The sequence below is a fragment of the Temnothorax nylanderi genome, unplaced genomic scaffold (assembly GCF_030848795.1).
Source record: "Temnothorax nylanderi isolate EJ_2023f unplaced genomic scaffold, tnyl_v1.0 TNYL_tig0082_pilon, whole genome shotgun sequence".
NCBI classification, from domain to species: Eukaryota; Metazoa; Arthropoda; class Insecta; order Hymenoptera; family Formicidae; genus Temnothorax; species Temnothorax nylanderi.
In genome coordinates this window covers 400,333-412,754 of record NW_027249144.1, presented here as the reverse complement: position 1 = coordinate 412,754, position 12,422 = coordinate 400,333, and the positions used below count along the sequence as shown (strand labels likewise).

Here is a 12,422-nt window from a genome sequence, read left to right as displayed (position 1 = left end):
CCTCCGCGCTGCCGTCAAGATCGATGGATGTTCCGCCGGTTCCGCGACAACTCGTCGACGCGAACTCCTTGCCCCTGTCTCCCGTAAAGTCGCCGCACGCGACCTTATCGTGCCTCTCGTGGGGTGCGGAGTCGCACGGCGGATTATTTACGGGATCCACGTTCGAACGCGGGCACTGCGTTTTGCAATGATGATAGGATATTGGATGCAGGGATTGCGGGATCCGTTCTATCGTTCTGACAGCCTCGCCGTCGTCGGTCGATCTCGACGCTACGTCATACCTGCATTCGCGAAAGGGGGATGATTTTACGGGAGATGCTTTCAACACGTTCCATGCCGCACCATTTTCATTAATTTATCACTTGCGCCACATGGATCATCGATGACTCTTGGTACCAAAATTGCACTGATAATTATGATTTCAGATATTAATTATGTTTTTTCTTTATAGCCAAAATATCAAACGGCCTGATCCACGCGGCACAAAATATGTTAATCATAGAGCGTTTTGCCTCTTTGCATGATTTTAAGACTTAAAACGTTCAAGGTTTGTCTTCTTCATTATGAGATTCGGTAAGAATCTTTTTTTAAGCGTGCCACATCTTTTCATAATACTCGTTAATGCAATAATGTATTAGGATAAGTATAATTGCTAGTTTATTTAGCGAAAACATCGCAAAGCCGAGAGATCTTAAATAGAGGCAAACCTGTCCCGGTCGAGCGATTTCGCAAATCCATTTTTGCGATCGGCGCGCGACGGCACGAACTCCTCGCACTCCCTGCTCGGCACTGTATCGACCGCATCTCCGCCGCTGCACTCGTCCCGCAGCTCCGAAATGTCCTCGCCGACGTTTCTCGTCCGACAGCAACTGCAGCCGATCGAGTTCTCCTTGTCGCAGGAACGGTCGTAGCCGCGATTCCGCACGCTCGCCGGATAAACGTGATCGGATCTCGAGTTGCATGCGCGTCTCACCAGCGTGGAGCTCGATCTCGCTTGATTGATGGGCCCTTCGCGGCTCGTCGCGGTTTCCTGCGTCTGGAAATGTGCATCCGTCAGAAGCGCCGATAATGAATCGCTCTCGATACGGTTGACGTGAATCATGATGTAAAATCGGAAGGAAATGAGATCTGGTCTATGATTCAAGAGCAAAAGTTATCACGGGAATCTTAAAACCCACAACGCAACGAATGTGTCATTAAATTTTTTATTATACAATTATGATTTTCTATTTAAAAAAAGATGTCTTTTTCACGTGGCTGGACCGGTGTAAACCTTGGTGTTTCCGGATGTACGTTCGACAGTGCTTTCGAGGCCGAAGTCTTTCGGAAATTTGCGGCGGGCACGTCGAAAAGCGATCGCCGCTGCGACAAGCTGATGAGACGACGACGGACAAAGCGACATTACCGAAAAGCGATTATGGCCGCAGCGAGCATCCCTGCGATGTGGTAACCGATTCAGACGATGGCCCTGATTACGATGATCGATTCTATATATTCGGAATAGCCGAGACACAGCCTTTACCTGTTGTCCAACGAAGCACAATATATTTCCCGCGTGGAGGAAGGTTACCGATCAATATCGCAATCGACGCGTGTAATTTGTCAATTCACAGTATTCATACACGTGTGACACGGTCGTTCGCGTTAAGCTTCACGCTAACGATCCGTGACGACATTTTACAGATCGTTTCTTCGTACGCGATGTTCCATATTTGACGAATATTTTAAGATTTTCATGTTAAAATAATTCTATCAACATATTATGTATTTGAAGAATTGTATTCAACAGAATATGCATCGTCAAGTTTAATATTGAAGCCATTTCTCCTTATCGTTTTTCGTGCATTTTGAGCGGAGCATTGAGCTCCTCGGAGATTAATAGCGACGCTTCGAGTCGCGTGAATACGCGGCAAAAATTCTCTCTCTCGAGCTTTCGCTTCCGGAGGAAGAATTCGCAACGACGGCGATCCAGGGCGTCCCGCTCTATCCGGCAAATTAAACTTCCCCAAAGTATCGGGTACGCGGCGGTCGCGTAACACGACGAAGGCTGCAAGTTTTCTGACGTAGCGGCTAACAGACCGCCAGATCCGGATAACGAGCGAGTCCTGCGGGCCGCCAGCGGCTTTATCGAATTTGTATCGAGCGGAACTTCGTCCCCTGCCACCCCCTTGCCTGCCCCCGGAACACGGACGCCTTGGTGAGGATTTGATCGCCGCCGCTGCTACCCCCTCCTCCCGTCAACCTAGCGGCGTTTAACGGGGCTAATTGCGACGATTGCTCGCTGTAAATGGGAACGGTGCGGTTTTACCGCTGTTTGCCAAATCGCGTCGACGTGGAAAACGGCAATCCGTTCCGCGCGGCAGAAACGCGACGATATGCAGAAGCTGTCGGTGTAAAAGTGGCTACTTAATTGGCAATAACGATTTATTGGCTTTGCATAAAAAACTGCATACATTGTTATACATGTTACATATCTATCTATAAGTAAATGGGAGAGATGATACAGTTTTACCGAGAGGAAATATATAAGATGGATTATTACTCGCGTGAGAGTATGCGAAAAACAAATAATCCTCGGACGAGCAATGGTAGAACTGTTTGTCCATCAAAATAAAATAACACTATTATTCTTTCTCCATACATACATATGCTATACAAGAATCACATTCTTTGCGTGATCATCAAGATGAGCTCTACAATTAATAAGTATCTATCTCGCCAACATTAATTTTCATTATGTAATCTTACGTTACCTCTCTTTTTCTCTATGTCTCTCTTTGTCACTAACGTTCTCTCTTTCTTTCTTTCTCTTAGTATACAGAATTTAAATTATACAGTATAAATAATCTTTAACATTTTTACAAATTTTTACACACTGTTCAGTATTCTTCCTCCTTGAAATAGATTATTAAATTATAACTGTCGTAAGGAACATACAATTGAGTGTAAATAACACGATGCAGTTCCAACTATTCATTTACATCAGATCCTTGCAGCTTGATTTTCGTCGCTGTTATTATGTCACCCATTGAAACATCGTCACTTTCATCAAATCGCATCGGTCATCATCAAGATACAAGAAACGGAGCAAGAAACGCCGCTTGTAGTATTACAACTTTCAGTTCATCCACGGCGGACAGGATGTCGGTGGCTGATATGTCTGAGAGATCGGCACCTGATAATGCTGCACTGTTTGTGGATGCTGCGGCCGCGGTTGTTGGTGATGCGGCGGCGGTGGTGGCGGCGGATTGCAAATCGACTGCATCAATGGATGCGCGTTGTAAGGCGGCGGTTTCGTCGTATAGGGCGGCATTTGATTGTACTCGACGTTCAACGGCTGCTCTAACGCGGCGTTCTGAGTAGGAGAGCGATTACCGTCAGCGAGACCTAAGGACAGCACCACCACCACGTCCTTGAAGATTTTTAAATCGTCACATATTGTGCGTAAAAGAATTACGATAATATAGAGGTTTTTTATCTTTAACTTTTATTATTTATATTGAAAAAAAGGTTGATATAATCAAAATAGGATGTTTAAGATCTTACGGTAAAAATTAGTTTGATGCAATGAATAAATCAAATGCCTACCTCGTGGCCTGATCTGAGGCGGAGGCAGATTAATAGGAGGTAATCCAGGACAAACTCCGAGAGGTTCCCCTTCCCTTGACGGTGGTCTATACCAAGGAACCCTCATGTGATGACTTTGCCATGGCGCCTGTGACGAAGGTGGAGGCGGTAGAGGTGGACCATTGCCGACATGAATATTTCCAGATTCAGCAATTATATTTTGATCATTTCCTATTTACAAAATATATCATACAATCTAAATTCGCATGGCAAATATAAAATATATTTTATATTTGTCGATATAACGACATATCATACACCGTACGTACCTGAAGATAGTCCTGCAAGCTTTTGGTCCAGGTTCCGTTTCTCACCTAAACGATTAAGATACACGATATGAAGAGAACAATAGAATATATCCTGAAGTAACTATACGTAACATAATATTGTATTTAACATGGCAATTATGCGATGAAATATTGTAATGTAATAATAAACTTAAAAATTCTGGCTATATCCAACAAAACGCGCATACACGCATAATTAATCTTGACGATACCAATATCTATATTGAATGATATGTTATCGTTTACGAATCAAAAATGTAAAATTAATTTTTTTTCTGAATTTAGATGCAAATCTAGTTGCGAGACGATTGCCAAGATTGTATCTGTATAATAACTGAAGACTGCTGCCGGTTTTCATCTTCCGCTTGAGATGTATCACTGTAGCAATAAACAGAAATTTAATTTTCTAAATTCGTGTCTAATCTTACAAGACTAAACTAAATATTAGGACAATATTTCACGCCATTAACCATTGCCAAATCAACAGAGCGATTTGGCAATCGCTATTTGAGTCTGAAAGCAAGCAATGCAATTTTTACGTTCTTGTGTATTAGATGGTTATCAATTATGCTAAAAATTTGAAGCCATACAGTTATTTGCTATCTGGATGTAAAGTTTATTTAATCATTAAAACTATATATTCTTGAAATTTCTTCCACTTTTTCCATGATAGATAACTGCTCAGAACACTGCAACAATAAAGACGATATCACTATATGATATACAAATCATGTGTTATTCCGTATTAATGTTACATAATATATAACATTAAATATATATAACTTTTTAAACGTAGTAGTCATCTATATCCCTCCTTGGTAGTAATCTCTGGTGGAGACATATGTTTAACCTAAGAAATATAAAAGTCCAAGGCACATTGAACTTAAAACAGTAACACGAAAAATATATATATGTATAATATGCCTTAACATAATCCTAATAGTATTAAGTATTGTTAATACTGGATAAACAAACACTGAAGTAGAAAATCACAGGTTACACTTGCATCTGAAAATGCAGATTTATTTAATAAAAAGGGCACTATAAAAAAAGCATTGAAATTAATATACTTGAGACACCTTCGCAACTGTATGTAACACGTGCAGTGCTCTTTTTTGTCTAATCTAAAATAATAAAAATAAATTTAAAGATAACTATATATCAAAGCATTCTATATGTAATGTGAGATTGCAATAATCCATGTTATTTCCGGATGTCCGTCTCTGCAGGTACCCTCAACAAATGCGTAAAAAAGCAATTCGCTAAGACGTAAATTAAAAAAGATCAAGGAAAGTTTTTATATAATATGCTTACCGCAAAATATTATTTACAATAATAATATACTACGGTCTAAGAGTATTAAGAAAACAATGCTAGATATCTATCCGAAACATATTTAGTAAATTTAATTACTTTTCATACACCCAAATTATAGCCAAATGATTATATTATATCAGGTAATTGCCAATAACAAAGTTGTATTAAAGAAGGAATCCAAAGTCTCGATTAAGTAATTAAAGATAAATGCCTTCAAAAATACAATCTTTTTACTGGCATATCTTTTTATAATATTCTGTTGCATTTTCAATTTTCAAAAGATACCCAGCAATTTTTCAGGCTAAATACTCTTAGTTACAGACCTGGATGTGGAGGTGGCATTAGCATCTTGTTTCGATCTCCATGTGGCAGACCCGCAGGTGTGGGTGATGGACCGTGTAAGACTTGCTGTTGTCGATCACCTTCTCTGCTTAAACAATGCAGGTGCGAATTATTAATTCCAAAATAACGATTGTACAGAAACGTTTCAAGCATTAAGACAAAAATCACCTGATGCACACCCTCGGATACTTCTGAAATATGGAAAATACCTGGTTTTACCAGATCACAGTTAATGATGTCGAAACTTACATTTAGAATGTTCTTAAGAACGTAATTGTAATGTCGCAGAACGTTACAATATACGTTCAAATAATCCATGTATGGATTATTTTAACTTCTATTCTGCAAAATGGCAACTATATCATCACATATTTCGTCTCTTTTGGATCATTACTTATACTAAAGGAACATATAATTGGTGATTCTGGCAAAAGCTGTATTTAATGATTCTAATATAGATTTATGTATAACATGAGGAAAATGCAAGTATATTATTATCTTTGCACTATATTTTGCAAAGATAATAAAATTGCTTCATATTTTTTTTAAATCTATACAACCATGCGAGATTCAAAAAAAGGAATAATATTCTGTGTGTGTGAAAGAGCAAGATATATCCATGATTCCAAAATTATTAAATATTTATAAACAACGCAAAGTTGAAATTTTCTATCAAATTAAATTATTTTTAAAAGCTCTGAGTTCACAAGCTCAAAAATAATTTATATCTTAACATGGATATATCTGGATCTTGCAGCTAATAATTCTTGTCCGTATAGTTATTAACTTATTAAATTTTGGAGAATAGCAATGAATATCTGTGAATAAAAAATATCTATTACAAAAATCTCATAAAATATTAAAATTTCTTTTTCTGCACTTTTAATATTATTGTGCAACACCTTATAATGCAAAAGCAGGTTTCTGTAAGAAAATGACAATAATGACTTACATTTTCTTCATGTAATTCTACAATAATTTACAAAATTTGCACTTGCTACAAGTGAAGCATAAGCGATCTGAAGCAGTTGTTTCTTTATCAATTTCTTTCTTCATATCGATAAAGTTCTTTCTAATCTTCGATTAAATTCATTGCACGTTTATGCTACAGTATCCTATGATTCTGAAAATCATCAGCTTTTTTAGTAGTATTTATTTAGAATTTTACACACTTGGTAGACCAACTTTATTCGAGCACACAAGTTTTTTCCATCACAGTCTACCAAGGTATAACTAGTTATATAAAATTAGTAAAAAGTTACATTAGTTTATATACTCCTCTATTATACATAGGTAATATGTACATAGGTACATAGATACAATAAGGTGCATTAATTCGATGAGTCATAGTAGCCTGACTTATCGGTCGCTGGGTCTTTAATAATCAACACGTGCGCTATTCATCGAAATATTAAAATGTATAACGAGAAGAATAAGAAATAACTAGTTCTCTCTTTTTAATTCACCTTGATTTTTTTACGCCGATAAATAAAGATACTATAACCCAGCGAATTAATGCTCCTTACTGTAAATGTAATGTTTACATTTTGTACACAAGGAGTATATAATGTAACTTTATCAGTTACATTAATTTATACATTATAGCATTTCTATAAATAATCTCTAAAAATAATTATATTCTCTCTTTCTTCGACTTACCCTGTGCCGTGCCGTTGCGCAGGTAACGGAGCACATTGGTATGGTGGTGGCGGCGGTGGTGGTTCCTGTGACATATATTTTAAAAGAGATTTGTAAGAATGATTTCTATCGCACATTTCAATCTGATGCGTACATATTTGCAGATCGCACTTTACCTGACCTCCCTCAACGTCCGAGAACCTTCTCTTTACTCCGTGTGATTTTTGCTGTTCTGGCGAATCGGGTTTCTGCTCGAATTGCTGATGCGGCGGTTGCATCGTGTAATGTACTTGCGTCGGTATATGGCCGTTTTGATATTGTATGTGATGTTGAGGATGATATTGTATTTGTGCTTGAACTTGCGGTGGAGGTACATTATGAAGAGGCATATTCTGCGGTGGCAATTGCATCTATAAATAATTGGTTAGGCCATCACATATTTTTCACGCGTCAAACAAAGAACACTAAATGTCAAGCGTCATTACCTGCAATTGCCCTTGTGGTTGTGGCATCTGCTGTGGCTGCTGAGCTTGGTATAGCCACGGAGCATTTTGCGGTGGAGGCGGTTGCGTTGGTGGTGGTACGCTGGTAAGAATATTCATGGAATTCGGCATCTGGCTGATTGACGGCGGTGGTACTATTTGTGGAGGGGGTACCGGCTGCGGCAACGGTCCCTGGTCCGGGCCCTCTTGCTGATGCTGAATTTCACCGCCGGGAGGAAGTGGCGGTTGTGGATGATGAGGAGACTGAGCGTTAGGTACTAGGAAAGTTTGCGCAGACGGTGGTGGAGGTACTTGTAAATGAAATGGCGGTGCGTGACCTTCGAATTGATGAGGTATCATATGTTGAGATTGTTCATGATTCTGTTGTAACTGAGACGAAACGATATGCTCGCCGGACTGCAAGACAAACTGCGTTTGCGACTGTGACACGGGTGCCTGTACCTGTTGATACTGTATCTGATAGGTTTGCGGGACGGGAGGAGGTGGTTGATTCGGTGGGAAGTTTGGTGGCGGAAAATGAAGATGCAACAATGGCGGTGGCGGTTGTTGCGTTATATTGTGCGGCGCCGCTGGGGGAGGTTGTTGCAAATTCACATTAACGGTTTCGATAATCCCTTGGGATGGCGTAACGGGCCTTTGCATGTTCGGTTGCGTATATACATACGACACTGCCCCACTCACCGGCGCGTTACTGCTCGTTATGAAACTCTGCTGCGCCGGATTTTGTGGCGGCGGTTGACTCATGACATACATTTGCGCTACAGGTTGTGGCGAGGATTGCGATCCTGGTTGAAGTCCTTGGATTTGTAATGGTTGACCAGGATGTATCTGATATTGAACTTGGCTTACTGTTGATGGAGGACCGATTAATTGTACTTGTCCAACAGGTGGTGGTGACATAAAAGTTTGTATTTCCTTTAATAAGAGAGATAATAAAATTTGTTACAAAGAATTGTTTTTTTCAAGCGGCTTTATGTAACACCACTTAATTTGAGTTTAATCACCTGAGCTTGTGGAGGTGGAACTAATGGTCCAGTATGAGGTGGTATATGTATTCCTGGAGGAGGAACTGATACACCAGGTCCTGGAGTACCAGCTACGGTAGCCGTAAGAATTGTTGCAGGCAAGGTTACGACATTACTTTGTGGATGTTGTATAATATCTGTTACATAAGGTGTAAAATATATATTAAAAAATGTATGTCAGTTTGAAAAAAATTGCATCTTTATAACAATTATTAATAATTCATGATTTGTATATCCTACCTTGATGCTGTATTGCGACCATGTTTGGTTGGCCTAAGCTACCGATATTCATAGTTTGGAATTGAGCTGTAAATGGAAAAGAATCACATACAATTTATGTATGAATAAATAGTTATCTCAGTTTTGCAAATTAAGAACAATAAATACATACTTTGTGGTATTTGGGATTGCTCTATGACTTGCTGAGGTTGTACTGGTGGTGGCTGTTGTTGAATATAGGTCTGTAATTCGGACTGTATCGTTTGAATTAAGTTAATGGCCAATTGTTTTGCATTTTGCAGTGCTTCTGACTTCGGATGCCTAAAGAAATAGTGTTTTATTAATTATATCTTATCTGATTATAATCACTACATGCCACAAAATCTCAGGCGATCTTACTCTATATACAAGTGAAGTGGTTCTGGAGATTCTGCTCCCAAAACTGGATCAATAAACTGAGATCCTCTTCCTCTTAAGGTTGCATTTGCCCCAGTCTCGCCTCTAATATACATTAAATTTGCATCACCAACGCCTAATATTCGCCCACGTAAGTCAAAACCTTGTGGCGCATTCTCGATACCAACACAAATCTTTTCCTAATAAATTGCACATCAGTTAATATACAAGAAAACTTGTTGAATTTGTAAATGAGATATAAATAAAAGATGTTATTTACCACACTTGTTACTCCAGAATGTAAGCTCATAAGAGGTGGCGGAGCATTTGTAAATCTGCTTGGTCTGTTTAGAGAACTCTGATGTTCCGTTTTAATAATTTCATTGATCTTTTGTATCGCCACTGTAAAATAAAATATCTATTAGATATGCGAATCAGTAATATTAAAATATTTAAAAAATGATACAATACGTACAATCAACGTTATGTTTTGTATGTCCCTGTATATAAAGATACAATGGCCTCTCATTTGGATAACGTAACTTTTCTTGTTCTGTCATAAAACGCCCGCGTGTCGATACAGTTGCTCCTATACAATAATATACAATATCGATACATTCATATAAAGAACGTGTAACATAAGTCAAGATGAAAGGAAATTTACCTGAAAACGAATTAATTTCATCCTGCGTGTAGCCCTTAGTAAGTAAGGTTCTAGCGCTGGGTGGTGTCTCGTTAATCTCAAATTCCGACGTATAGGTTTCTCCATTTTTGAATGCTGCATTTGATGCTGTTATCTAATAACAAAAGATACCATATCAATTTGTAAAGATACAATGATCATTCACGTGAATCGCAACTGCAACACACATACCTTATTGTTGGAGTCAGAACCTCTTATTTTTCCCTTAGCCATAGAGATAAAATGTACACTTCTGGAAGCAATGTGGCAATTCTCATGACCGCAACATTTTCGTGAGCTGCGAATTTCAATTAAAAGTAAGCCACCAGCTGATGAATTCGGAAGGAAAAAATGCAACAATTTACCTCAGCACGCGCCATAAAACTCCGCCAAACACCGAAGCTCATAAAACATTTGGTGTGATAGGCCGATGATAGGCGATAGGTTAAAGCCTCAGGGTAAAAGAGATTGACAGTCACATATGGATTGACAAACGCGCACACTTTACACAGGCAACTACTTTAAATGCTTAAGCTGCATTAAAGTCCTACTGCGATCACGTATTTTTCACGTACCGGTAGTTAAATGTCGAATTATAATAAAAATTCGCTCGATATCGTAACTAATCTCGCGGATAGAAAGACCGAAATGCTCTTTCGATGACTTTCGGAACGCACCGATATTTTAGAAGTGCGAATCAGATTCGCGGAACCTGCGCAGTAACCAGTCACGACACTCACGACAGCTGTCAACGATGTTATACAATACAAGCACAGATTAATAGACAGATAGCCAATGGACCGGAAATAAGTTGGCGCTGGAAGTTCATATTTTTTAATAAACTATAGCTCAAACGATTGCTCCCTAATTGCTCCCTCAGAATCAACAATTGCTCCCCTTTTAAAATTATTATTTTCTAAGATATTTAAAAAAAACGTAAAATTTATAATTTTCACTCAAAAACATATTTCTAATAACTCTATGCAACTAAATCCGGCATAGAACGATTGCTCCTTATTGCTCCATTATTATTTTAATGATTTATTGCATTTTTATTAAAAAATTAACAAATTAATCATTTCACAAGTGACGCCGCCGCCACTTATCGGCCGCCTATTGTAACTATGGCTCGGCAGCCATTGGCGGAAATATTCAAACGTAATATAATAGCTCTATTGTTCATAACTATATCTCAAAGAGTTTAGTCAACATTTCCTAGGGTTCTAAAGGGTGAAATCACCCTTCATATGTAGAGCGGCTTTTTGTTTTTCTTGATATATTTCGGAAAGTATTCAAGATATCAAAAAATGTTTCAAATAAAAGTTTTATGGTAAAAACATCTTTATTCAACCACATTAATAAAATTTCAAAAAAAAAATTTTTTTTTAATTTTTAATCAAAATTTTGTTTAAAAAATTATTTTAAAAAAATATTATTAATGTTGTCGAGTAGAGGAGATTTTACTGTAAAACTTTTATGAGAAACATTTTTTGATATCTCAAATATTTTTCGAGATATATCGAGAAAAGCAAAAAACCGCTCTACATATGAGCAGTGATTTCACCCCTCAAACCGTTTTTGGGCAGCTACAAAAAATATCTAAATTCATCTTTTTACTCCCCCTACATGTGTGGAAAGTTTCATTAAAATCAGAATTTTCCAGTTCGCGAGGTTCCCTTGTAAGTAATATCTTTTTTTTTTAGGCTTCAAATCTTACTTCTAATTGCACGATATTATTCCTGACAGTTTTTTGTAGAGGGCTGCATCACTATTTTCTATAGAAAAACTGCAGAATTTTTGTATAAAGCAAATATTGTCGTCAGGTGAAGACAATATTTATACAAATAATTTTTTTAGTTTATCAGATATAATCATGTACAGCCCTCTACATTTTTGTGCGTACTTTAATCGTGTAAAAGGATTTTCCATTCTGTTCAGCCAATTCAAAGATATTGCTTAGACCGATTATGCCTTGTCGCTGTCACTCCAGGATCCCCTTGGTTATAAGACAGACATTCTGCTTAGGCCCTAAGATTGTACTTAAGATGGCCTTAAACACAAGAACCGACTATGAATACCGGCCAAAGGGCCGATATCACAGTCTCCGATTAACGTGATCCTCCGATTAAACTCACTCTGCATCTCTTTCTAACTGTCCCCCTAGAAAGAGACGAAGAATGAGTTTAATCGGAGGATCACGTTAATCGGAGACTGTGATATCGGCCCAAAGACCGACAATATCGAAAAGTGGATAATGTATACATAGCACGGACATGAATCAAATTCATCGACAGTATCGAAAAGTAGATGTGACTCGTAGTTCCAATTCCTGAAAGTGGATGTGTGGCGCTACTGTACGGCCTAGCAAAAGCGTCCCAAGAAAATC

At 38.3% G+C, this 12,422-nt stretch overlaps 1 protein-coding gene across 2 annotated transcripts; it reads right to left on the bottom strand.

The window, feature by feature from the left end:
- Nucleotides 1–2,406: 2,406 nt before the first annotated feature.
- On the bottom strand, nt 2,407–10,709 carry LOC139774542 (uncharacterized). Of its 2 annotated transcripts, none has more exons than XM_071709907.1 (16): nt 10,402–10,701; nt 10,229–10,334; nt 10,019–10,151; nt 9,830–9,943; nt 9,635–9,756; nt 9,358–9,554; nt 9,131–9,279; nt 8,980–9,045; nt 8,719–8,876; nt 7,697–8,629; nt 7,388–7,621; nt 7,233–7,297; nt 5,555–5,658; nt 3,897–3,941; nt 3,589–3,798; nt 2,407–3,387 (listed from the first exon to the last, which is right to left on the bottom strand). In XM_071709907.1, exons 2-16 carry the CDS (start codon nt 10,268–10,270, stop codon nt 3,119–3,121), a joined length of 2,841 nt encoding a protein of 946 aa, XP_071566008.1. In that variant the 5' UTR covers nt 10,271–10,334; nt 10,402–10,701; the 3' UTR covers nt 2,407–3,118. The 2 variants fall into 2 exon arrangements, with proteins under 2 accessions (XP_071566008.1, XP_071566009.1); XM_071709908.1 differs by having other exon boundaries at nt 3,247–3,412; nt 10,402–10,709.
- Between the last annotated feature and the right edge of the window lie 1,713 nt (nt 10,710–12,422).

What these genes read in the sequence shown, in the direction of transcription:
- LOC139774542 (XM_071709907.1), bottom strand. Translation starts at nt 10,270, where the DNA reads ATGGCTAAGGGAAAAATAAGAGGTTCTGACTCCAACAATAAG. An exon ending in TTCCACCTCCACAAGCTCAG is followed by an intron (nt 8,630 to 8,718) that starts GTGATTAAACTC and finishes CTCTTATTAAAG; the next exon opens with GAAATACAAACTTTTATGTC. An exon ending in GCGCAACGGCACGGCACAGG is followed by an intron (nt 5,659 to 7,232) that starts GTAAGTCGAAGA and finishes TTGTTTAAGCAG; the next exon opens with AGAAGGTGATCGACAACAGC.